General features: G+C 41.4%; 1 protein-coding gene across 5 annotated transcripts in view; it reads right to left on the reverse strand.

The window, feature by feature from the left end:
* LOC120055549 (catenin delta-2-like) overlaps window positions 1–27,238 on the reverse strand; it is a 118,152-nt gene that overhangs the window by 81,981 nt on the left and 8,933 nt on the right. For all 5 annotated transcript variants that reach the window (XM_039003420.1, XM_039003418.1, XM_039003419.1 and 2 more), the window contains exon 2: window positions 17,193–17,305. In XM_039003420.1, coding sequence (XP_038859348.1) covers window positions 17,193–17,305 — 113 coding nt within the window. The remainder of the gene's footprint in view (window positions 1–17,192; window positions 17,306–27,238) is intronic.

A 27,238-nucleotide genomic window follows, 5' to 3' on the forward strand; every position in this document is an offset into this window, starting at 1 on the left:
CTATTCTTGAGATGTATAGTTATGCTTTTATTGTTGATCTCTGGTAATGTGAGACGAAACTCTGGGCCGGTAGATACCATGCACTCTCTACCGACTCCCTATGATTTAAAAAACAGAGCAGGTTTTGGCCTTTTGCATGTAAATGTCTGAAGTCTGTTTCCAAAAATAGACATGATTAGAATATGGGCCAATACGACAAATGTGGACATAACGGTTTTATCAGAAACTTGGCTAAAGAAATCTGTGTCAAATAACTCGATTTCTATTGATAGGTACACCATTTTTAGAACGGATCGGATGAGTAAAGGAGAAGGGGTTGCAATTTATGTGAAATCCAAGTTTAACACCTCTGGAATTCTCTCAATTACCAAAGCCAAACATTTTGAATTGCTTGCGGTTAAAGTGAACGTATACAGTGCATTCAGAAAGTATTCAGACCCCTTGACTTTTTTGTATTTTGTTATGTTACAGCCTTATTTTAAAATTGATTAAATAATTCCCCCCCCCCCATAAATCTACACACAATACCCCATAATGACAAAGCAAAAAATGTTTTGGGGAAAAACTGAAATATCACATTTACATAAGTATTCAGACCCTTTACTCAGTACTTTGTTGAAGCACCTTTGGCAGCGATTACAGCCTCAGGTCTTCTTGGGTATAACACTACAAACTTGGCACACCTGTATTGGGAGTTTCTCCCATTCTTCTCTGCATATCCTCTCAAGGTCTGTCAGCTTGGATGGGGAGTTCACAGCTATTTTCAGGTCTCTAAAGAGATATTCGATCGGGTTCAAGTACAGGCTCTGCCAGGGCCACTCAAGGACATTCAAAGACTTGTCCCGAAGCCACTCCTTCGTTGTCTTGGCTGTGTGCTTAGGGTTGTTCTCCTGGTGGAAGGTGAACCTTCACCCCAGTCTGAGGTCCTGAGCACTCTGGAGCAGGTTTTCATCAAGGATCTGTCTGTACTTTTCTCCGTTCATCTTTACCTCGATCTCCCAGTCCCTGCCGCTAAAAAAATCCCTGCAGCATGATGGTCCTACCACCATGCTTCACCGTAGGGATGGTGGCAGGCTTCCTCCAGATGTGACGCTTGGCATTCAGGCCAAAGAGTTCAATCTTGGTTTAATCAGACCAGAGAATCTTTCTTATGGTCTGAGAGTCCTTTAGGTGCCTTTTGGCAAACTCCAAGCGAGCTGTCATGTGCCTTTTACTGAGGAGTGGCATCCATCTGGTCACTACCATAAAGGCCTGATTGGTGGAGTGCTTCAGAGATGGTTGTCCTTCTGGAAGGTTCTCTCATCTCCACAGAAGAACTCTGGAGCTCTGTTAGAGTGACCATCGGGTTCTTGGTCACCTCCCTGACCAAGGCCCTTCTCCCTGGATTGCTCAGTTTGGCTGTGCGGCCAGCTCTAGGAAGAGTATTCTTCCATTTAAGAATGATGGAGGTCACTGTGTTCTTGGGGACCTTCAATACTGCAGAAATGTTTTGGTACCCTTCCCCAGATCTGTGCCTCGACACAATCCTGTCTCGGATCTCTTCCGACAATTCCTTCAAACTCATTGTTTGGTTTTTGCTCTGACATGCACTGTCAACTGTGGGACCTTATATAGACAGGTGTGTGCCTTCCCAAATCATGCTCAATCAATTGAATTTACCACGGGTGGACTCCAATCAAGTTGTAGAAATATCTCAAGGATGATCAATGGAAACAGGATGCACCGGAGCTCAATTCCAAATCTCATATCAAAGGGTCTGAATACTTATGTAAATAAGGTTTTTCTGTTTTTTCTAAATTATCAAAAATTTCTAAAACCTGTTTTTGTTTTGTCATTATGGGGTATTGTGTGTAGATTGATGAGGAAAAACATTTATTTATTCAATTTTAAAATAAGTTGAAACAAAATAGGTTCTAATGTATCCTCTGGCCTTCCTGACCATTTAATGATGGATTCTAATGAAGTGAAGGATAAAGCTGATGTAAGTTATGTTACAGTAAACCATGACATAGGCCCTCATGTGAACCATTTTAACTTTGAGCCTGTTTCTTATGCTGAGGTCTATAAAGCACTAAACGCTATAGACACTAAAAAGTCTGCAGGTCCAGACAACCTGGATCCCTACCTCTTAAAGATAGCAGCTGGTATTATTATTGAACTTGAGTCTCTTGACCAATTCCATACCCAGCATTTGGAAATCAGCTTATGTCCTCCCACTGCTAAAGGGCGGAGATCCCTCAGATTCTAATAACTATTGTCCTATCTCCAAACTCCCTATCCTGGCCAAAGTCTATGAATCCCTAGGGAACTCGCAGTTAAAGAACGTCTTAATTGAAAAGAACATAACTAAGTGGGTTTCAGTCTGGCTTTAGATCGGGGCACAGCACCACAACTGCAGCTATGGCAGTGGCAAATGACATCATAAATGCACTTGATAAAAAAACAACCATGAATTGTTGCTAGCTAGACTCAGTAACATTGGTCTCAGTGAAGGGTCACTAAATTGGTTTAGGAACTATCTATCTGACAGAACACAATGTGTATATGCTGCCAATCACAAGTCTAGCTTTCTTGAGAATAATAGAGGTGTGCCCCAGGGTTCAAATATTTTTTTTCTTCCATTTTTATTAATTATTTGGGAAATGGGATGCAACCTGCAAAGTTACATCTATATGCAGATGATAGTCATATTAATGTGCTCCTTCTCTGATTCAGGCTGTTGAAAAGCTCCAGACTGCTTTTCAGTCACTGCACACATCCCTTTAAGGTCTGAAACGGGTCTTGAATGTACAAAAAACTAAATGTATGACCTTTACCAGAGCTCGCACTCAGACAGAGAAGGTTAGCATTGTCACATCTGGTGGCTTATACATTGAAAAAGTGTCATCCTACAAATACCTTTTATAATGTTGGATGACAAGTTGTCCTTTAAAGTTCATATGGATAATCTTGTGAGGAAGCTTGACTTGAAATTGGGGTTTTATTTTCTTAATAAGGCTTGCTTCCCGCTTATGGCTAGAAAAAAGCTTGTTCAGGCCACTTTTCTCTCTGTAATTGATTATGGTGACTTGTTGTATATGCATGCAGCCTCATCTGTCTTACAGAGACTGGACTCTGTTTATCATGTATCCTTGTGCTTTATTACAAATGCCAAGTCAGTCACCCACCATTGCACCTAGTACCAAATGGTGGGTTGGACCTCATTTTATATGCACAGAAAGCTACATTTGTATGTGTTCATGTACAAAGCCCTTTTGGGTAAACTCCCTCTTTACCTCTGTAGTCTTATCTCCTTCACCACCAGCAGTTACCATACCCGGTCTGCTCGATGGTTGCTACTTAAAGACCCCAAGACATTTACAGTATTAAGCAAGACTGCCTTCTCATCTTGTGCACCAGAGGCATGGTATGTTAGCGCCACTGAATGAATAAAACATTTTGATGGGAGACTGTTACAGAGGGTTGTAAATGCTTTTTTTAGGCTGGATCATGTTGTTGTATGTTTTAATTCTGTAATGTATTGATTGTTGCTGCCTTCTTGGCCAGGTCTCCCTTGAAAAAGAGACTCTGGGGCTGCAGTCAAAACACTTAAAATACACCCTATCCCCTCTGACCTCAAATTAAGTGGGCACTTCTGATGACGTATCATGACGTCTGACGAGAATACACTTGCAGGGCAAGGGGCGAGGGAGGAAGGAATGATTTTTAAATGGCCCGCCCTTGCCCAGAAAATCGTCCCTCTTTCATCCCGCTATGATTGTGTTTTCAGCCACCGGTAGCTTGTGGGTGCTTTATATGCGCTAGAGTCAATTATGATTTCATGTCTACTTACATTAAATATGTAATTATTAATATAGCAAATTAATTAGCTTAACATTTGCCTGCCAAGCTGGAACTTCTGAAGAAGGAAAATGTTTTATTTCTACAATTTCCAAAAGCTAACCAAACAAAAACATCATTACTTTTACGAGACGTGTTTGTACCGTCATGTGCATTAGTAGCACAATTTCTAACTTATTTACATTTGTTTTTACTTACACTTGTATGTTGACTCCATATTGACGTTGAGGTTTTAATTTTTGGCTGACTTTTCTTAGCGGATGTACAATCGTCCCAAATTGAATTATGGGGAGTTTCAGGCTCCGAAGTGAACATAATTGTACACTCGCAAACTCGACAAAAAACGAGGGCTGAGGGGCTTACGTTGCAAACTTCCCTTGCTTGGCTAATCCTTTGGAACGCCCTCCAAGATGGTGATGGGGATTCCCCCAAGGGCATAAGGCGAGGGTAAGTGGACGAGGGTGTGTCTTTTATGAGTTTGAACCGCAACCTGGGTCTCAATGGGCTTTTCCTGGTTAATAAAAAAAAAAAAAACTTTTTTCGTACTGGTCCCCCGTGGGATGCGAACCCACAGCGCTGTATTGGTAAGCGCCATGCTCAACCAAGGACTCCCTCCCCCCTCACTGAATATACAGTACAGTGCAGTAAGACTGAATTACATTTCATAGAGATGCATGTGCACAGTACAAACCCTCCCACAACATGTATGTGGGGGAATGCATCGGATTTGATTTGATTTGATTTATTAGGATCACCATTAGCCAACGTCAATGGCGACTGCTGGTCTTACTGGGATCCGACACATAACAAAAAAGACATTACAGACTAAATACTTTTCAATTTACATACACTACCAGTCAAAAATTTGGGCACACCTACTCATTCTGTCAGGATTTGGCCAGGATTGTTCAAGTTTTGGTCACTAGATGCCCCCATTGTGCTTTTTTGACCCTTTTGTTTTTTCCCTTGTTCCAGTTATTAGTTGCACCTGTGTCTCATTTCCCTTGAACGTATTTAAACCCTTAGTGTTCCTCAGTTCTTTGCTCTGTGTTTGTATGTTAGCACCCAGCCCCAGCCATGCTGTGAACTTTTGTTTCTCTAGTTGGATATTCTTGAGGTACTCTGGTTTTGTTCTTGTTTATTTTTGATTATTCTTTTGAGGTTTGTTTTTTCCCTGCTGTTCTTACCACTTTGTGGATTTTTCCTTGTGTCTTGGAGGATATACATGTTTTCTCTTGGAATTACTTTTGACGTTGTGGATTTATATTTTTTGCCTTTAGATCTTTTCCTTTTTACTTTATTAAACCACCGTCTCTAGTACTGCTGTGTCTGCCTCATCTTCTGGGTTCTGCTGACTATTAGTGGCTCAGTTTACTAAGTGACTGTTTCTCACACCGGAGACCCGAGTTCATTACCGGGTCCTGACACATTCAAGGGTATTTCTTTAATTTGACTATTTTCTACATTGTACAATAATACTGAAGACATCAAGACTATGAAATAACACATTTGGAATCATGTATTAACCAAAAAAGTTTTAAAAGTTAAAATATATTTAATATTTTAGATTCTTCAAATAGCCACCCTTTGCCTTGATGACAGCTTTGCACACTCTTGGCATTCTCTCAACCAGCTTCACCTGGAATGCTTTTACAGGTGTGTTCGGTCATTGTCCTGTTTAAAAACAAATGATAGTCCCACTAAGTGCAAACCAGATGAGATGGCGTATCGCTGCAGATTGCTGCTTAAGTGTGCCTTGATTTCTAAATAAATCACCAACAGTGTCACCAGCAAAGCACCCCCACACCATCACACCTCCATGCTTCACAGTGGGAACCACACATTACAGAGATTATCTGTTCATCTACTCTGCGTCTCACAAAGACATGTCGGTAGGAACCAAAAATCTCAGATTTGGACTCATCAGACCAAAGGACAGATTTCCACCAGTCTAATGTCCATTGCTCATGTTTCTTGGCCAAAGGAAGTCTCTTCTTCTTATTGGTTTCCTTTAGTAGTGGTTTCTTTGCAGCAATTCGACCATGAAGGACTGATTCACGCAGTCTCCTCAACAGTTGATGTTGAGATGTGTCTGTTACTTGAACTCTGAAGCATTTATTTGGGCTGCAATTTCTGAGGCTGGTAATTCTAGTGAACTTATCCTCTGCAGCAGAGGTAACTCTGGGTCTTCCTTTCCAGTGGTGGTCTACATGAGAGCCAGTTACATCATAGTGGTTCATGGTTTTTTGTGACTACTTGAAGAAACATTCAAAGTTCTTGAAAGTTCCCGGATTGACTGACCTTCACGTCTTAAAGTAATGATGGACTGTCGTTTATTTTGTATTTTTTGAGCTGTGCTTTCCATAATATGAACTTGGTCTTTTACCAAATAGGGCTATCTTCTGTATACCACCCCTAACTTGTCACAACACAACTGATCGGCTCAAAACCATTAATAAGAAGTAAAGAAATTCCACAAATTAACTTTTAAGAAGGCACACCTGTTAATTGAAATGCATTCCAGGTGACTACCTCATGAAGCTGGCTTAGAGAATGCCAAGAGTGTGCAAAGCTGTCATCAAGGCAAAGGTGGCTACTTTGAAGAATCTAAAATATATTTATACTTGTTTAACTTTTTTTTTGGTTACTACATGATTCCATATGTTATTTCATAGTTTTGATGTCTTCACTATTATTCTACAATGTAGAAAATAGTAAAAATTAAAAATAAAACCTTGAATGAGTCGGTCTGTCCCAACTTTTGACTGGTACTCAACATGCACATCGTTCATGGCACGAGGGCTCATCAGAAGCTTTCCTATTTTTTTCTGTGCAAATACAGTACAGATGAGACCATCAATATTGCAATGTTCCTTGTGTTACGTCTGGCATTTGGACACCGCAACTCACCTTCAAGGCAGATCTTGATCAAACATTTAAAAAATGGATACTGTGCTGGAGCAGTGAGGAGGAGTAGTATTCCACTTCCCAGCCACTGCCCCCATGATGTGTGAGAGGCTGTGACAGTGTATATAACAGAGGCAGGGAGACATCCATTGTTCTCTTCAGATGAATGTGAAAGGAAAGAGGAGAGCAGAGGAGAGTAGGGCCACACAATGCTGGGGGTCACAGTGGCAGGCCCACACAGAGGACAGAGAGAGAGGGACGCACCAATTTGGAGTAGTGGAGCTAGACACTGACTGGAGATGTCAAATCTAGTACAAACTAGTCCCACACTATATATCCTATAAATATGGAGTAGCTAGTTACTCACTGACTGGAGTGGACAAATGTAGTACAAAGTAGTCCCCCACTCTATCCTATAAAAAAGTATAGCACTTCTCATATAGCCTACCTTTTTATAGGATAGAATGGGGGATAGAGAGGGGGACTACTTTCACCTAGTAACATCTAGTGGTGGCAGTGGGCATAGAGTTCAAAATTATGTGATTAGATAGAAATAGCAGAGTAGCTAAATACATAACATTGTGTTGAACTAAATTGTTAGGGTATCTATTTTTGCAGGTGTGGTTGCCCCTCTCATTTGATCAGAGAGCATGTTGCCACCAGTGAGAGGATTGTTAAGATGCTTGAGAGAGGGGTATGGTTTTACCTAATCACTTAGTTCCCCCCACTCAAAGTAACATCCACTCAATGGGCGCTGCACTGCACACTCATCCGCTAAAAGAACTGAGACACCCCCAGCGTCCATTACAGGAGTGGGCGAGCGAGAGATCATGCTCATCATACCTCCCATTGTGCCCTCCTATCAGGACTGGGCACAATGGCGTCTGTATCCCTAGTGTGCATTAGTGCATTGAAATAATAGGTGGAAAAACACAAGTGAGAAACTTGGTCTGTGACTGTGAGAAGAGGTAAATAGCCCTGATGGAAATGAATTCTCCCTAATTTAAATCCCAGGAGAAACAGATCAACTGTAGAGTGGGGAAATCTGCTGAGTCAAGGGAGAGGGAAGCTTCATTACAGTGAAGGTTTGCCAGGCAGCTCCTGTGAGGGAGGGGGGAAAGTAGCCAGGCACATCCCTGGACTGCCATAATGACTCTTAATTATTTGTTAACCGCACAGATAAAACACCCTGTCTGTATCCCAAATAGCACCCTATTCCCTATGTAGTGCACTACCTTTCACAGGGTAGTTCAGTATATAGGGAATACGGTGCAATATGAGATCTCTGATTTGGTGCTCAATCCTTTATTTCAACAGCCAAAACTAACAAAACGTCATGTCACACAGGCTTTGGATATTAGTAATAATAGGTTCTACGAAGCTCATAGGCCAGGTTTTGGATAATGTTCATGTTGATTGTAATATCCTAGATGCTACAGTAGCCTCGCTCATGTCTCAGAAACACACATGGTCTGACTTAGGCATTATGATTCATTGGAATAGGATACAGCATAATGGTGTGGGAAACCTAAGCCTACCTCTGTTGGAAGTTTGACCATTTTCTTTCTTCTACACGTTCACTGAAATTGGATTTCAGCTATTGGTCTCCCCTCATTAGCTTCAGTAAATCCCATTTTCCTTTGTTAGGGAGCTGTCTGTGTTCCTGCTGTTTGATTCACTGTCAGGTTGAAAGGGTTTCTATTATCCTAATGTTAACACGGAAGACACCTAACTGTCAGTGCGCCCAGGTCAATTAGTTTTGAGACATGACGACTTGGCCTGCGTGTCTATGTCACATACTCCAGGCACCGCCATTTATAACTCTCATTGAAGAGGAGGTTGATGATTAGAGGCCCTGTATGACGAACGGTAGGAGGTCCGACCAAATTGCCTCCTGTGAACCTTTAAATTGGGGAAAATGAATTCATATCCTGCCAAATTGGACCTTCTTTATTGATAATGGTCCAAGAAGAACTGAGCCTGAATCAGAAGAGAAAACCCATGTTGGTTTTCACCATGAGATTCGCATCCTACTGAGCCACGACCCCTCCACTTGGCTGAGTCTGCTGTGACAGACAGACCCCTGGTTCCCGGGCAGAGAGGGAAAGTCTCTCTAGTTGGCCCTGGCAGACACATGGAAGGAGGCTAAGCTGTCAGATGGTTTTGGGCCATAACTCTTTGCTCCATTAAGAGATCTAGGACATATTCGTTATCAGTAGTGATGGGCAACGGCCAACCTGTATTATTGAGTGGCTTACGTCCAGGGATATATTTAGGATGGCTCAGTGAGAGAATCAGATCCAAGATGGTAGTGTCTCGACCAACTGATTTAGATACAGTTGAAGTCTTAGCCAAATACATTTAAACTCAGTTTTTCACAATTCCTGACATTTAATCCCAGTAAAAATTAGTTATCACCACTATATTTAGGATCACCACTATATTTTAAGAATGTGAAATGTCAGAATAATAGTAGAGAATGATTTATTTCAGCTTTTCTTTCATCACATACCCAGTGGGTCAGAAGTTTACATACACTCAATTAGTATTTGGTAGCGTTGCCTTTAAATTGTTTAAATTGGATCAAACTTTTCGGGGAGCCTTCCACAAGCTTCCCACAATAAGTTGGGTGAATTTTGGCCCATTCCTACTGACAGAACTGGTGTAACGGAGTCGGGTTTCTAGGCCTCCCTCCTTGCTTGCACATGCTTTTTCAGTCCTGCCCACAAATTTTCTATAGGATTGAGGTCAGGGCTTTGTGATGGCCACGCCAATACCTTGACTTTGTTGTCCTTAAGCCATTTTGCTACAACTTTGGAAGTATGCTTGGGGTCATTGTCCATTTGGAAAACCCATTTGTGACCAAGCTTTAACTTCCTGACTGATGTCTTGAGATGTTGCTTCAATATATCCACATAATTTTTCTATCTCATGATGCCATCTATTTTGTGAAGTGCACCAGTCCCTCCTGCATCAAAGCACCCCCACAACATGATGCTGCCAACCCTGTGCTTCACGGTTGGGATGGTGTTCTTCGGCTTGCAAGCCTCCCCCTTTTTCCTCCAAACACAACGATGGTCATTATGGCAAACAGTTATATTTTTGTTTCATCAGACCAGAGGACATTTCCCCAAGAAGTGCGATCTTTGTCCCCATTTGCAGTTGCAAACCGTAGTCTGGCTTTTCTATGGCGGTTTGGAGCAGTGGCTTCTTCCTTGCTGAGCGGCCTTTCAGGTTATATCAATATAGGACTCGTTTTCCTTTATTTATAGATATTTTTGTACCTATTTCCTCCAGCATCTTCACAAGGTCCTTTGCTGTTGTTCTGGGATTGATTTGCACTGTTCGCACCAAAGTATGTTCATCTCTAGGAGACAGAACGCGTCCCCTTCCTGAGCGGTATGACAGCTGCGTGGTCCCATGGTGTTTATACTTGTGTACTATTGTTTGTACAGATGAACATGGTACCTTCAGGTGTTTGGAAATTGCTCCCAGGGATGAACCAGACTTGTGGAGGTCAACAATTTTCTTTCTGAGGTCTTGGCCAATTTCATTTGATTTTCCCATGATGTCAAGCAAAGAGGCACTGAGTTTGAAGGTAGGCCTTGAAATACATCCACAGGTACACCTCCAATTGACTCAAATTATGTCAATTAGCCTATCAGAAGCTTCTAAAGGCATGACATTTTCTGGCATTTTACAAGCTGTTTAAAGGCACAGTCAACTTAGTGTATGTAAACTTCTGACCCACTGGAATTGTGAAACAGTGAATTAAGTGAAATAATCTGTCTGTAAACAATTGTTGGAAATATTACTTGTGTCATGCACAAAGTAGATGTCATAACCGACTTGCCAAAACTATAGTTTGTTAACAAGAAATGTGTGGAGGGTTGAAAAACAAGTTTTAATGACTCCAACCTAAGTGTATGTAAACTTCCGACTTCAACTGTATGTCTGCTATGTTTGAAATTTCAAGTTGAAACGTACACCAAAATGCTTTTCTTGCCAGCTCTAAAGCTGTGGGATTCCACAACAGCACCATGTCTGCTTGCATTTTATAGCATCTGTGGCATGGAGCCATGGTGATGATGCATTACATGTTGGAGGGAAGAGCAGAGCAGCAACCGACTGGGTTATTCTGGATTCATAGAGACACAATACACCATTTGTCTCGTCTCTTTTTTATTTGCTAATCCCAACCAAACCCAACTTCATCTGTTTCTGTATTGTGTTTGTCAGTTCCAGCTAGCCTGACGGTTCTAGTCTCAGGGTTACAGTAAGACTATTGTCGTCCTGGATGCTGGATCTAGAGTATTTCTGTCAACAAGGTCGGTCTACAGAGTTAAGCTGGAGTCATTCAGCGAAAGCCTTGACCGTCAGTCAGACTGGGGGTAGCTTGGAAGCTTTCATCACTGCTTTGGCATGACGGATTGGCAGGCGAATCAATACGCTCCGTCTTTCCCTACTGTACAGGGAAGGCAGTTAGTATGAGTCATTCAGACGCCCAGACAGCCTTAATAAGCCTAATACCCTTTACAATCAGACAGGGTCTGTCTGGGGCACTCCAGGGTAGACAGCAGACGGGGGATGGAAGGGTGGGGGGCGGGAGGGTTTAAAAGGCTTATTACTCCAGGAATTCATTCCATTGCCTTCAACTGCAAGAAGTCTTTAACCTTGCCACTTGTTTAGATCAATAAAGAAGACCTTATGGATCGTATCAGATGCTGTCATTTAGAATACAGGTGATGGCTTTGTTAGGAGAATAAACAGAGTCAATGGATAGAGAGAGAAAAAAAGAGAGACTGGGGGAGTAGGGGGTGAGTAGCATCCATTATCGAGACCATTCCCTTATAGCGTCATGCAGAAATATGAACTGAAATTGATCACAGTGTGATCCTTGATTCCATACAGTCCTTTGTCATGTCAAATCAACTTTTTTTTAAATGTTTGGATGAAAATATAATGCCGTCCAGTCCATTCACCTGAACTGTATTCACGATTCAAAGCCATTGCCGTTGGGTGCCCTTTAATAAAATCCAGCAATGTTTCATCAGAGCATAAAGTTGCCAGTACATTGTGAGCATGGCATTTAGAAGACTTATACTAGAATTTCATATGATGTAATTTAACAGGAGGGGGGGACTCCAAATGTCCTTATATATATTTTTATTTAAATGTAAGACAACAGCCCAATATTTCATGCAGGATTTTCAATACACCATAAGTGCACTATCAATCTGCAGTTTGATGCAGAACAACAGAGATCTATTGTGGCAATTGCAATACCATTGTCCTGCTGTTATGTTGATTCTGAAACTGTTGTGAAACATGCATTTCATGATCCCAATCCCAGTTTTCCACATTTCCATATCAAACCGTGTCAGTTGTCAAAATTCCAACATGATGACATTGAAAGCAACAAAGAGCCCAATACCACACACGCACCATAATGTCTCTCACTCTCAGGATGCATCCTAAAAAGCCTATTTCCTATATAGTGTACTACTTTAAACCAGGGCCCATAGGGCTCTGGTAAAAAGTAGTGCACTATAAAGTGAATATGGTGCCATTTGGGACACAGACCAGTGCATTTCATTCTGTAGAATGTGCTAAAGCCACAGGCTAGGAGAGACTAAGCTGGCAGGCAAACGCTCTGACAGCTTTTGCTTAATACGTCCTCGCTGTGCCCGACAGACAGCAGACAAACCCACGCCCTGGGAAGTGGCTCGCTCCGGCCTGAACGGAGCAAAGAACCACCACCTTACCACAAGCAGCATCTGTTTGGGGGAGACACCTGGGCTCTGCCTACAGGAGTCCCTGTTGGACTATTAGATAAGCCGGCTGCAGTCCTATGAGCAAGGGCTCTCCGTTTAGCACAATGCTGTCCACCTGAATTCCTGAAGATACAGGACAAACATAGCCACCGCAATGAACTAGACCAGACTTGGCCCCAGGGAACGGTCTATCCATAATTTGTGCTGAGGCAAATATGGGAGAAAAAGAGGTGTGCATGATGGAATGTCAGAGCTGCAATTGTCTATTTTATTCATTGAAGTGAATGTGATGCGAAATATTTAGGACACATGATTAAATATAGCAGTGTGTAGAGTGCATTAAGCATAAAGAAGATGGTGACCCCAGGCAATTGTTTTTCACTGTGCTTTCAGGTTCTGTGACACATTTCCTCTGGGATTTTGATTATTTCAATCACAGTAAAACACAGATGCATACTGAAAGTCTGATTCATAAATGTTGAATAAGAAACCAGTCATAAAAGATTTAATCAGATCACATACTTGATTGGCAGCTCACAGACACCACCTCAGGTCACGTAAAACATAGACACACAGATATTGACAAGTAGAATCCATTATTGGATTCTTTATTTGCTAACCCATAGGCCTGGCTGGTGTGGTCTTCCATGAATAAATGATCAGAGGGATAAGTGGGATCTGATCTCCTGTCTGTCAGAGGAGAGAACAGCTCCCCCATTACTGACCCCACCCTGACCTTCACCGTGACCTTCAGTTACCTCAGGGACACAACGCTCAGGTTCAGTGGAGGAGGAGCAGGGAATGTCATTCAAGCTTCATACAACACTGATTCAGCAAGAAAATCAATTTGCATCCTCTTTTTTTTGCATCAAACCTTTCTGACAGGTAAATCAGTCTCCCCTCAACTATCCATTTGAAAAACTTGGGAACAACCCATCTTAATGATATACGCGGTCTGAGAGGAGATGAGCTGTCATGATGTAAGGGGGAATGTTTTTAAAGGTCAGTCAAATCAACCGTAATATTTCAGTCAACTGTAATCAATTTCTGAATGGGAAATGAGGGGAGAAAGAATCTGTTTTTGGAAGTCTTGTATAAGAGTTAACTGTGGGTACGAGCTTGCCTAATGGATTGACTGCAGGTGGAAAAAAGTGATAAAAGTGTCTGGATGAAGTGCCATGGGAAATAGGCCCACTGCATCACACTCAAACAAAGACAAACACACTGGCTCCTCAGTTCAGTCAAGCTCACCAACATTTTCTTAGAACAACTCAAGCTAAATGGACACTAACCACAAATGTAGACGCTTTGGGGTGCCTTATTGTCCTGTCTTGACAGAATAAAATGTCATAGATATGCCTTACTCAACCCAGTTAGTAAACTAACAATGTGAGGCCTGTGAATCTCACTCACAAGTCTTCAGACCCAGCAACAGCAAGCAGGCTGGTGTAATAATACTGTGGATGAGAGACTTTTGAGTTTCTTTGGATCTGCAGGTGTCTGACTCTCTTGGTTTGAGTTAACTGATGAAGTAACATATGGTTTTCTGATTAGACAGACTTTCATAAATCCCACGCAACATTTTACACTGCTGATTCTATTAAAAAGGATTATGTGGAGAGAGTTTCTTGACTGTGTCCAGCTCACTTATAATCACAGAAAAGAAAGCTAGACAGTCAGGGAGCATCAAACATTTTTAAAAAGATGGAAGACTATATTTTGCAAATTTTGACTGCGAGGAAATATAACCAATTTTCAGTGAGGCCCTCCAGACCTCGTTGAAGGCGAGGGGCAAAATGAGTTTAACACCCCTGGTTTAGTGCTTAAGATTGGTTAATTGGAAATCAGAATCAGCGATTTTAGAAAAAGGGCTCATATCAGGCGATCTTTACATGACACGTTTTTGATATTCTAGAGAATACAGACCATTTCCAACGCATATTTTGAGGTTTGTGGAATGCACCATATACTGACAAATTCTGAATCCAGATGTGTCTTTTAGACATATATGATATTGGGATTTCTCAGAATATCACACATGGACATTTCCTATACTAAGGGAATCCAAAAATGATTTGCGCATGAAAGAAAAATATGGATTTCATCTTTTGTCAAATTATTGAGCGTGTGCTGAAAACTCAGAAATGCATCAGAAATTGTCCTTTTTTTCAGTATATCAAAAAGCATATTAAGATCCGGATATGGACCTCAGCCAAGAGAAGCCTATCTGGAATCAATATAGCTTAATATCTTGAATGTGTTGAAAAAACACATATGTAATGTATACCATTAGTATTTGTCAACATGTTGAGAGAAAATAGTATGTCACATATCTCAGGATATATATGGACTCATTCAATATCCTGAGATATGTGACATCCTATTTTCTCTATTTGATGACAAATACTGACAGTAGCACTACATAGTATAGTTTCTCAGCACATACAATGCATATGATCTTGACTGAGGCCCATATCAGGATCTTGATATGCTTTTTGATATGCTAAATAAGGAGAATTTCTGATGCTTATTTTAGTTTTGGTGACATGCTCAATAATTTGACAAATATTAAATCCATATAATTATTTCAGACACTAGCTAAACTTTTCAAAATGTTTAGGCTTATTGTATTACTGGTTAATATAAGATAGCTAGCTAACTAACTTAGCTAGCAACTTCGCTAGCTAGCTTTTTCCAGTTAGCTAGTTTTCTCATCATGAATGGAGCAGGTAGAGTTTCTACCTTGTTGTATGCTTATGTGAAATTACAATATTTTCTTGCAATATTGACACAATTTTGATTAATGATTTTTGCATTGGCAGTTTGGAGTGGATCACAGACCAACACTACCACCATGTTGGGTCTGGACTGCGAAGGACCGCCACCGGCACCGCTGACAACCCAATCTGCACCCATCGCATCCATAACACACAGAGCAGGCAGGGGTATTGAGGGTCTGCAACTTTTATTTTCTGTTAAATAAACAAAATACATTTTTAGCAAAGGTTGATCTACGTTTGCATCTTTACAGGAAACGTGTAGTAAATGGAGCTCTGGATAAACAGAAATAGCAGATATGTACTTTGGATTAAATATGAAGATGTTTGCCTTTTCGTGCCTTGTAGCCTACTACTGAATATGGTATAAATGCTCAGATATGCCATCTTCATGTGAAGAAGCACAATGATTTTCGGCGCCTGAACAGGTCAAATAATTTGTGCGCTGGATATTGATCATGAGTCAATGTCCAGATGAATATTAAATATTCATGAGATGAATATTAAATATCATATAAGGATATCTACTGAAATGGTTAATAAAATAAAAACAATATGGATCCATAAATGCTCAGGTAATGACAGATATGATACATTTCTGAAAGTATGCGGACTCGTTCATGCCTAACTATAAAGGCATGTTGACACATACCCTTTCCGGAGTTAAAATATTCAACAAGTATGTAAGCGGGTGCACGCGCATCAGGTGCGTGTCTTGGGGAGATCTCAACTCAGATATCTCCCTGGACTCATACGGTAGCAGGGAGATTTCTGAGGTCTGGATTGGACATATAAACTGTTCCATTACGTAGAGTATCCTAGCTCCATATATGAAATGAAGGACATGGGTATCTGGAGGATGTCTACGCCTTATATCTAATAAAATGTCAGATATCCGGGAATATAAAGATAAACATATCCCCTGATATTGACCCTTTTCGCCCAGTGGTGTCTTTATTATTCTGAGATTGGAAAGATGTGATATTGGTGGGGTAGGGGTAAAACAACTTGATAATGTTTTCTTTTCTCCAAACTGAAGAGCATTTTTCTCACTGGAATCTGGCAACACTTGCACATCATCACCTGCACATCTATCACTCCAGTGTTAATGCTAAATTGTAATTATTTCACCTCTTTGGCCTAAGTATTGCCTTACCTCCCTACTCTTCTACATTGTATTGTGTTATTGACTGTACATTTGTTTATGTGTAACTGTGTTGTTGTTTTTGTCGCATTGCTTTGCTTTATCTTGGCCAGGTTGCAGTTGTAAAATGAGAACTTGTTCTCAACTGGCCTACCTGGTTAAATAAAGGTGAAATAAAATAAAAACCACAAAATCTGGCTGTTCATTTCATATCTCTACCCAGGTTTTCAGCAACATCAATGCTGACCTCCGTATTGTTCGAAGTACTGTCTGTCTCTTATGGAAAAGCTACAAAATAGTTTTCAGCTAACTGAGCACAGCTAATGCAACAGACAGGTAGGGGGTCTGGGAGCGGCAGGTAGCCTAGTGGTTTGAGCTCTGGGCCAGTAACCAAAAGGTTGCTAGTTTGAATCGCAGAGCAGACAAGGTGAAAAATATGTCCATCTGCCCTTGAGCAAGACACTTAACCCTAATTGCTCCAGGGTCGCCGTCAATAATGGCTGATCCCTAGCCGTGACCCCATTCTCCGAGGGTGTCTCAGGGGAAGTTGGGATATGCAAAAAAACAAATGTGAAACATGACAAATATAAGCACCCCCTATTTGAGGTAGAGCCAATCCACTGAAACTCCTGATGAAAACAGGTAGGGGAGAGGATAGGGGGGGAAGGCTTGCATCATAGAGGACAGAAAGAAAGAAAAAAAGAAAGAAAGAGTGAGAGCGAGCATGTGGTGCCACTCTACTAAACACACCTGATGCTACTCATGCTGCCTGTCTCAGATCCTAGCTTGCATCGCTCCAGTTGGGTGGCGACAATCTGCCGCTCGGCTTCCAGTTCTCGAGTCAGTCGCTCAAATTGCAGCTCCTGTAAAGAAATGAAAAAGTTATTGTCAGTAAGCCTATCTATATTGTGCCACAAAGGATCTAGCTTACTGTATTCATGAATCATTCTCAAATTGTTCTTATGAGGATTGTGACAATTCAAATGCTTCAAAACATCCAGTTATTGTAGCCTAACCACGCTCACCCTCAACACTGGGGTCCCTCAGGGGTGTGTGCTTAGCCCCCTCCTGTACTCCCCATTTACCCACAACTGTCTGGCCACGCACGACTCCAACTCCATCATCAAGTTTGCTGACAATACAACGGTGGTAGGGAGGAGGTCAAAGAACTGGCAGTGTGGTGCCAGGACAACAACCTCTCCCACAATGTCAGCAAGACCAAGGAGCTGATTGTAGACTACAGGAAACAGTGGGGAAGGGGAAATATATAGCTGCACCCTTGAGAGCATCCTGACTGGTTGTTACACCATCTGGTATGGCAACCGCACCACCCGCGACCGGAAGGCCCTACAGAGGGTGGTGCCAATGGCACATCGCATCACTGGGGGTGAGCTCCAAGCCATCCAGGACGTACAGATGTAGGATCTTAATTTGAGCCAGTTCGCTGCAGCAGGAAATGTGAATTATTATGTGGATTATAATTCATGGACATTTTGTAGGGGTTAATACATTTTTTGTTAGGGCAAACCAAGTCTGACATTTCAAAGTGGAAATTATAAACTTTAGAAACCTTTAAAACTCAAATATACTACAAGTTTGCATTTCCTGCCATGCAGGAAAATTCTCAGCAACAAAAAAGTGATAAAATTAAGATCCTACATCTGTATATGTCAGGTGGTGTCTGAGAAAGACCCCAAAAATTGCCAAAGACTGCAGCCACCTGAGACATGGACTGTTCTCCATGCTCCTGTCCAGCAGGCGGTACCAGTGCATCAAGGATCAGACCAATAGACTCCTAAACAGCTTCTATCCCCTGGCAATAAGACTGTTAAATGGCTAATGACTACTGCTCTCCCTCTCCCACAGACTATCCACACTGACTCTATGTCCATCCACAGGTCTCTACCCACTCAGACACAACCTACGCTGCTGCTAATTATTTTTTAATTATTATTATTTTATTTTATTTAAATTTTCTCCCCTTTTCTCCCCAATTTTCATGGTATCCAATCGCTAGTAATTACTATCTTGTTTCATCGCTACAACTCCCATACGGGCTCGGGAGAGACGAAGGTCGAAAGCCACGCGTCCTCCGAAGCACAACCCAACCAAGCCGCACTGCTTCTTAACACAGCGCGCCTCCAACCCGGAAGCCAGCCGCACCAATGTGTCGGAGGAAACGCCGTGCACCTGGCCCCCTTGGTTAGCGCGCACTGCGCCAGGCACAGGAGTCGCTGGAGCACGATGAGACAAGGATATCCTTACCGGCCAAACCCTCCCTAACCCGGACGACGCTAGCCCAATTGTGCGTCGCCCCACGGACCTCCCGGTCGCGGCCGGCTGCGACAGAGCCTGGGCGCGAACCCAGAGACTCTGGTGGCGCAGCTAGCACTGCGATGCAGTGCCCTAGAGCACTGCGCCACCCGGGAGGCCCTTCGCTGCTGCTAATTTGATTACTGATTAGATGTATTACTCCATTAAACTGTTGTCCATTGATTATTGATTGCCATTACTATTAGTATTTATCTATTTATCCTCTACTGGTCACTATTACTCCTGTTTACATGTACATTACCATTAATACATTACCCTAAATATTTATATATATCCTACTACCAATCACTTTATATGTATAAACCCACCTCAACCACATCAGTACCTCTGCACATTGAATAAGGTACTGGCACTAACCTTTATATACTTGAATTCTCATGTTTCTAACTCACATCTTAGTTCTTTTGTTGGTTTTAATTGTACTTTTTATTCCATTTTCTATTATTATCTATATTATTATTATTATCACCACATTGTAGCCTAGTGGTTAGAGCGTTTGACTAGTAAGGGAAAGTTTGCAAGATCGAATCCCCGAGCTGACAAGGTAAAAAATCTGTCATTCTGCCCCTGAACAACCCACTGTTCCTAGGCCGTCATTGAAAATAAGAATTTGTTCTTAACTGACTTTCCTAGTTAAATAAAGGTAAAATAAAATAAAAATGAAATTGTTGGAAAGAGCTCTCAAGATAAGAATTTCACTGTACTGTTTTACACCTATTGTATTCTGTGCACGTGGCGAATACATTTTGAAACTTGGGTAGCACTTTATAATAACTTCACGTAATAAAGCATTTATAATGGCTTAGTAAATAGTTTATTCATAATGTATCATTACTCCAACATCTGTAAATGTTAGTAACCTAGTTATTCATACATTCATAATGATTCATAAGATCATCCATAAAACCATTTATTAATCATTAGTTAAGTATTTTTGTTGGCCTCATCTAAAGTGTGGGCTATATATAATTTATAAATACTTTAGAAATGTTTTGAGTGACAGGTGTAATTTCTCACAAAAATAAATTGGTAGACAGTACCTTGGTAGGCAGTACCTGATGCCTCAAAATGACCGAGAACATATCAATGGTTAAACAATAAGCACACAATAGAGGAGAAAATATATTGACAAAAACAGTCACACTGTTGTAGTAGTAGTGTGATGTGTAACTTCAGACACTCTCTATGCTGAGAAAAAGAACATTTTTAGTCAGAAAATGCTAACATAAGCGTTTCTTGGCAGTGACTTTTCTACAAAAACCAAAGTGTGGATTGCAGTCACTCCTTAGAGCAGTCTAATCTTGGTTAACCCAGAATAAAAATCTTGCGTAATTTGGTCAGCTGCATGATTAAGTTCTGGGCCATACATGTTAGAAATTGGGAGTTCCGGTTTGCAAAGTCTCCACCCTTGCAAAAGAAAACAGCAAAAGACCACTGCTTACGAGGTAAGGAAACACATATCTGAATACATCCCATTATTTTAAAGAGTTACTACCCCAGTAAAGGTGCCGCCAAACAAACCATGTGTGAAAATAGTCTGCGCTTAAAAGACTGAAGCACAGGAAACATTTAAAGGTTATACATAAAGGTTATATGCAATTTCAAGGTTGAAAATTCTTAATAAAATTTAAATGTGATAAACAATGAGTGCACAAAACATTAGGAACACCTGCTATTTCCATGACATAGACTGACCAGATGAATCAAAATCAAATAAAATGTTATTTGTCACATGCGCCGAATACAACAGGTGTAAACCTTACAGTGAAATGCTTACTTACAAGCCCTTAACCAACAATGCAGTTTTAAGAAAATCCCTAAAAAAAGTAAGAGTTAAGAATAACAAATAATTAAATAGCAGCAGTAAATAACAATAGCGGGGCTATATACATGGGGTACCGGTACAGAGTCAATGTGTCAATGTGCGGGGGGCATCGGTGTCGAGATAATTGAGGTAATTATGTACATGTAGGTAGTTATTATTATAAAATTATTATTAAAGTTATTAAAGTGGCTATGCATAGATAATGACAGAGAGTAGCAGCAGTGTGGGGGGGTGGGGGCAATGCAAATAGTCTGGGTAGCCATTTGATTAGTTGTTCAGGAGTCTTATGGCTTGAGGGGTGAAGCTGTTTAAAAGCCTCTTGGACCAGACTTGGTGCTCCAGTACCACTTTCAGTACCGCTTGCCCTGCGGTAGCAGAGAGAACAGTCTATGACTAGGGTGGCTGGAGTCCTTGACAATTTTTAGGGCCTTTCTCTGACACCGCTTGGTATAGAGGTCCTGGACGGCAAGAAGCTTGGCCCCGGTGATGTACTGGGTAGTACGCACTACCCTCTGTAGTGCCTTGCGGTCGGAGGCCGAGCAGTTGCCATACCAGGCAGTGATGCAACCCGTCAGGATGCTCTCGATGGTGCAGCTGTAAAACCTTTTGATGATCTGAGGACCCATGCCAAATCTTTTCAGTCTCCTGAGGGGGAATAGGTTTTGTCGTGCCCCCGTCACGACTGTCTTGACCTCCTCCCTATAGGCTGTCTCATCTTTGTCGGTGATCAGGCCTACCACTGTTGTGTTATCATCGAACTTAATGATGGTGTTGGAGTCATGAGGGGACTGAGCACGCACCCCTGAGGGGCCCCCGTGTTAAGGATCAGTGTGGCGGATGTGTAGTTACCTACCCTTACCACCTGGTGGCGGACCTTCAGGAAGTCCAGGAACCATTTGTCCCAGGGTCTTTAGCTTAGTGATGACCTTTGAGGGCACTATGGTGTTGAACACTGAGCTGTAGTCAATTAATAGCCTTCTCACATAGGTGTTCCTTTTGTCCAGATGAGAAAGGGCAGTGTGGAGTGCAATAGTGTGGTCCCGTGTGGCTCAGTTGGTAGAGCATGGCACTTGCAACGCCAGGGTTGTGGGTTCAATTCCCACGGGGGGACCAGGGTTCAATTCCCACGGGGGGACCAGGATGAATATGTATGAACTTTCCAATTTGTAAGTCGCTCTGGATAAGAGCGTCTGCTAAATGACTTAAATGTAAATGCAATAGAGATTGCATCATATGTGGATCTGTTGGTGCGGTATGCAAATTGGAGTGGGTTTCTGGGATAATGGTGTTGATGTGAGCCATGACCAGCCTTTCAAAGCATTTCATGGCTACAGATGTGAGTGCTATGGGTCAGTAGTCATTTAGGCAGTTTACCTTAGTGTTCTTGGGCACAGGGACTATGGTGGTCTGCTTGAAACATGTTGGTATTACAGACTCAGACAGGGAGAGATTGAAAATGTCAGTGAAGACACTTGCCAGTTGGTCAGCGCATGCTCGGAGTATACGTCCTGGTAATCCGTCTGGCCCAGCGGCCTTGTGAATGTTGACCTGTTAAAAGGTCTTACTCACATCGGCTGCGGAGAGTGTGATCACACAATCGTCCGGAACAGCTGATGTCTCATGCATGTTTCAGTGTTACTTGCCTCGAAGCGAGCATCGAAGTTATTTAGAGTCCCACTCCTTGAAAGCGGCAGCTCTACCCTTTAGCTCAGTGAGAATGTTACCTGTAATCCATGGCTTCTGGTTGGGGTATGTAGGTACAGTCACTGTGGGGACGACGTCCTCGATACACTTATTGATAAAGCCAGTGACTGATGTGGTGTACTCCTCAATGCCATCGGAAGAAACAAGGAACATATTCCAGTCTGTGCTAGCAAAACAGTCCTGTAGCTTAGCATCTTCTTCATCTGACCACTTTTTTATAGACAGTCACTGGCGCTTCCTGCTTTGATGTTTGCTTGTAAGTAGGAATCAGGAGGATAGAGTCATGGTGAGATTTGCCAAATGGAGGGCAAGGGAGAGCTTTGTACGCGTCTCTGTGTGTGCAGTAAAGGTGGTCTAGATTTGTTAACCCTCTGGTTGCACATTTAACATGCTGATAGAAATGAGGTAAAACTGATTTAAGTTTCCCTGCATTAAAGTCCCCGGCCACTAGGAGCGCCGCCTCTGGTTGAGCGTTTTCCTGGTTGCTTATGGCGGACTACAGCTCATTGAGTGCGGTTTTAGTGCCAGCCTCGGTCTGTTGTGGTATGTTGACAGCTACGAAAAATACAGATGAAAACTCTCTAGATAGATAGTGTGGTCTACAGCTTATCATGAGATACTCATCCTCAGGCGAGCAAAACCCTGAGACTTGCTTAGAAAAGCACCAGCTTTTGTTTATAAATATGCATAGGCCCCCTCCCCGTGTCTTACCAGAGGCTGCTGTTCTGTCCTGCCGATAGAGTGTATAACCTGCCAGCTGTATGTTCTTAATGTTGTCGTTCAGCCACGACTCAGTTAAACATAAGATATTACAGTTTTTAATGTTCCGTTGGTAGGATATATTTGCTTTCAGTTCGTCCCATTTATTTTCCAGCGATTGAAAGTTAGCTAGCAGAATGGAAGGCAAGGGCAGATTAGCCACTCGTCGCCTGATCCTCACAAGGCACCCTGATCTCTTTCCGCGAAACCTGTTTCCTTTTCCAGCGAATCACGGGGATCTGGGCCTGGTCGGGTGGCCATAGTATATCCCTCGCGTCCGACTCATTGAAGAAGAACTCCTCGTCCAATCTGAGGTGAGTAATCCCAGTTCTGATGTCCAGAAACTCTTTTCGGTCATAAGGTCATAAGAGACGGTAGCAGAAACATTATGTACAAAACATGTTACGAACAACAGGAAAAAACAAACAAAATAGCATGGTTGGTTAAAAGCCGATAAGACGGCAGCCCTACCCTCCGGCTCCATCTTGATAATCCAGGTGAAAGCTATGATCCCTTATTGATGTCACCTGTTAAATCCACTTCTATCAGTGTAGATGAAGGGGAGGAGGCAGGTAAAATAATTGTAAGCCTCAAGACATGGATTGTGTATGTGTGCCATTCAGAGGGTGAATGGGCAAGACAAAATATTTAAGTTCCTTTGAACAGGATATGGTAGTAGGTGCGAGGCGCACCAGTTTGAGTGTGTCAAGAACTGCAATGCTGCTGGGTTTTTCATGCTCAACAGTTTCCTGTGTGTATCAAGAATGGTCCACCACCCAAAGGACATCCGGCCAACTTGACACAACTGTAGGAAGCATTGGAGTCAACATGGGCCAGCATCCCTGTGGAACACTTGACACCTTGTAGAGTCCATGCCGCTACGGTGTTCCTAATATTTTGTACACTCAATGTATTTCCTTTAACATCATGTGTTGTGTGCTTATTCTTTAACCCTTGATATGTTCTAGGCTATTTTGAGACCTTAAGGAGCATTAAGTACTGCTGGAATGTCTGCCAATGGCATGTCCATCTATTTGTGAGAAATTACACTGGTCACAAAACATTTATAAAGTATAAATTGCCCACACTTTAGACAAGGCCACAGAAAAATAATTAACTAATTATTGGTAAATGGTTTATAAGGACCTATATTAAACATCTTATGAATGGATTAATGATTAATAAATGATTAATTAAATATTTACTAATACATTATAAATGCTTTGTTATGTGGGGATATTATGAAGTGCTACCAAAAATGTAAACTAAATCATATACAGGCACAGTTGGAAATGAATACTAGTAGCTTGTGTTGATGCAATTGGTAGACTTACACCAAAGTTCAATTTACAGTATGCCTAGTAATGCACATTTTAAGTAATGATTAATTAAGTAAAGCACGTTTTAAGTAAAGAGCTAATGATTAAGTCACTACACTTGCCAAACCATACCCCAAATTAGTAATTGTTAGAATAGATATACCGTGTTGTATGAAATTAACTTCTAGTTCCTCCCAAACCCGGATCCGGGAGCACCCCCACCAGTAAAAAAGCTGACTAGCATAGCCTAGCATAGCGTCACAAGTAAATACTAGCATCTAAATATCATTAAATCACAAGTCCAAGACACCAGATGAAAGATACACTTCTTGTGAATCCAGCCACCATTTCTGATTTTTAAAATGTTTTACAGGGAAGACACAATATGTAAATCTATTAGCTAACCACGTTAGCAAAAGACACAATTTTTCTTACTCCACCATATTTTCACTCCATCAGTAGCTATCACCAATTCGACCAAATAAAGATATAAATAGCCACTAACCAAGAAAAAACTTCATCAGATGACAGTCTGATAACATATTTATTGTATAGCATATGTTTTGTTAGAAAAATTTGCATATTTCAGGTATAAATCATAGTTTACCATTGCAGCCACCATCACAAATCTCCCCAAAGCGACTAGAATAACTACAGAGAGCAACGTGTATTACCTAATTACTCATCATAAAACATTTCTTAAAAATACACAGCGTACAGCAATTGAAAGACACAGATCTTGTGAATCCAGACAATATTTCAGATTTTCTAAGTGTTTTACAGCGAAAACACAATATATCGTTATATTAGCTTACCACAATAGCAAACCAGACAACAGCATTGATTCCAGCCAAACATAGTGATAACGTATTCACCACCAAAATAAATTAATTTTTCACTAACCTTCTCAGAATTCTTCAGATGACAGTCCTGTAACATCATATTACACAACGCATATAGGTTTTGTTCGAAAATGTGCATATTTAGCAGCACAAATCGTGGTTATACAATGTGATCAGTGGCAACAGGTCATGCATTCTGCCCGGCGCCATCTTGGAAAGGCACCTAATCTAATCAATAAATAATCGTAAACTTGACTAAAAAATACAGGTTGGACATCAAATGAAAGATGCATTAGTTATTAATGCAACCGCTGAGTTAGATTTTTAAAATTAACGTTACTAGACACTAGTCTGGCGTTACAGCCAGACTAGTGCCGCAATAATGGCGGACAAATCCGTTTACATTTTTCCACATAAATACGTAATAACATCATAAATAGCTCTTACTTTTGGACGAGCTTCCATCAGAATCTTGTGCAAGTGGTCCTTTGTCCAAAAGAATCGTTGCTTGGTTGTAAAACGTCGTCTTCAACTTCGGAATTAGCAGCTAAGAATAGCTATGTGGCCACAACATGCCCAAATCCTCAAAACGCAATACTAAGGAAATTCCGAAAATAGCAATATACTCGCATAAACTGATATAACTCGGTTTAAAATAACTTCGTTATGATGTTTCTAACACCTATATCGAATTAAATTACAGACGGATATATCTAAGGTCGATAACTGAGCGTTTCAAAATGCCATCCTGAGGTCCTGCTTTGCGCAATGACGAACGTCGAAAAGAGAGCTCCCCTCGTTCCTTGGCCTTTTATAAACTCTGAGAACTACGTAGAAACTCCATTCCACTTCTCATTGGTTACTGACATCCAGGGGAAGGCGGGTGCAGTTCATGTCGACCCATAGGATACATACAGAGCTTTAAACTGATCTGAGAACAGAGCCTCGTTTTCAGACCTTCGCAGTTCCTGTCATGGATTTCGCTGCAGAAAGAGTTCTGGTTCACCCACAGACATAATTCAAACGGTTTTAGAAACTAGAGATTGTTTTCTATCCAATAGTAATAATAATATGCATATTGTACGAGCAAGAATTGAGTACGAGGCAGTTTAATTTGGAGACCAATTTTTCCAAGATCGAAATAGCACCCCCCATAGGCTCAAGAGGTTTTAAGTGACAAACATGCCTGGGCTAAGAGAACAAAATCCCCAAGCACCTCTTACGAATAATTACTGAGAATATCCCATCTGAGCAATGAGCCTCAGGCAACTCCAGTCAATACAAACTGTCCACTTTTTCTGTGACAAGGCTGAAATGAGTCCAGCGCTCACAAGGTCAAACACTCTCCCTAGAGCAGTTAAACTAAAGACTGCTACAAAATGTATCACCTTTTATTTTGGGCAAGAGCCCAGAGGATCGAGGTCCACAGAAACATCCAATTAAACTCGATGAAGAAAGATCCATATACAACTGTTATTAAACAGACTTTGAGCTACTTGTATACTATCACAGTACATGAGTCAGTAGACTTGCATTCAAATGTACTTCCCTTGGTATAATAGTTGCATTTACATAACTTTGTACATGCAAGCAACTGTTGATATTGTCTGTCTCAGTTATCTAGATCTTCCAATATACATATTTTGCATAACTTATAAATAACCAAACTTCATATTTTTTCAGCACAAATAAACTTTGTTCTGAGAAGATGCAGTATTTTGGGATAGAAGAACGAAGAACAAAGGACCAACAAAGTTGAAGTGCTTGTTTTAGTTTATGCGGGAGCAAACTAGCTACCTGACGGAATTCAATCAGAGCTGCAAACAACAAAACCCCTGACCCAGAATATTCCCTCCAAATGTAACATAACAAGAAAACAACTGTTACCACTGACAGAGTATCAGAATGAAAGTTAACAAAGCCATACCTTCACATGGACCATACTTCAGAGAAAGTGACAAACGCACAGAAATCCCACTTTTTGCTCCATCCACAACATGTCTAGAAGTTCAT

The sequence above is a fragment of the Salvelinus namaycush genome, chromosome 11 (assembly GCF_016432855.1).
Source record: "Salvelinus namaycush isolate Seneca chromosome 11, SaNama_1.0, whole genome shotgun sequence".
Classification (NCBI taxonomy): Eukaryota; Metazoa; Chordata; class Actinopteri; order Salmoniformes; family Salmonidae; genus Salvelinus; species Salvelinus namaycush.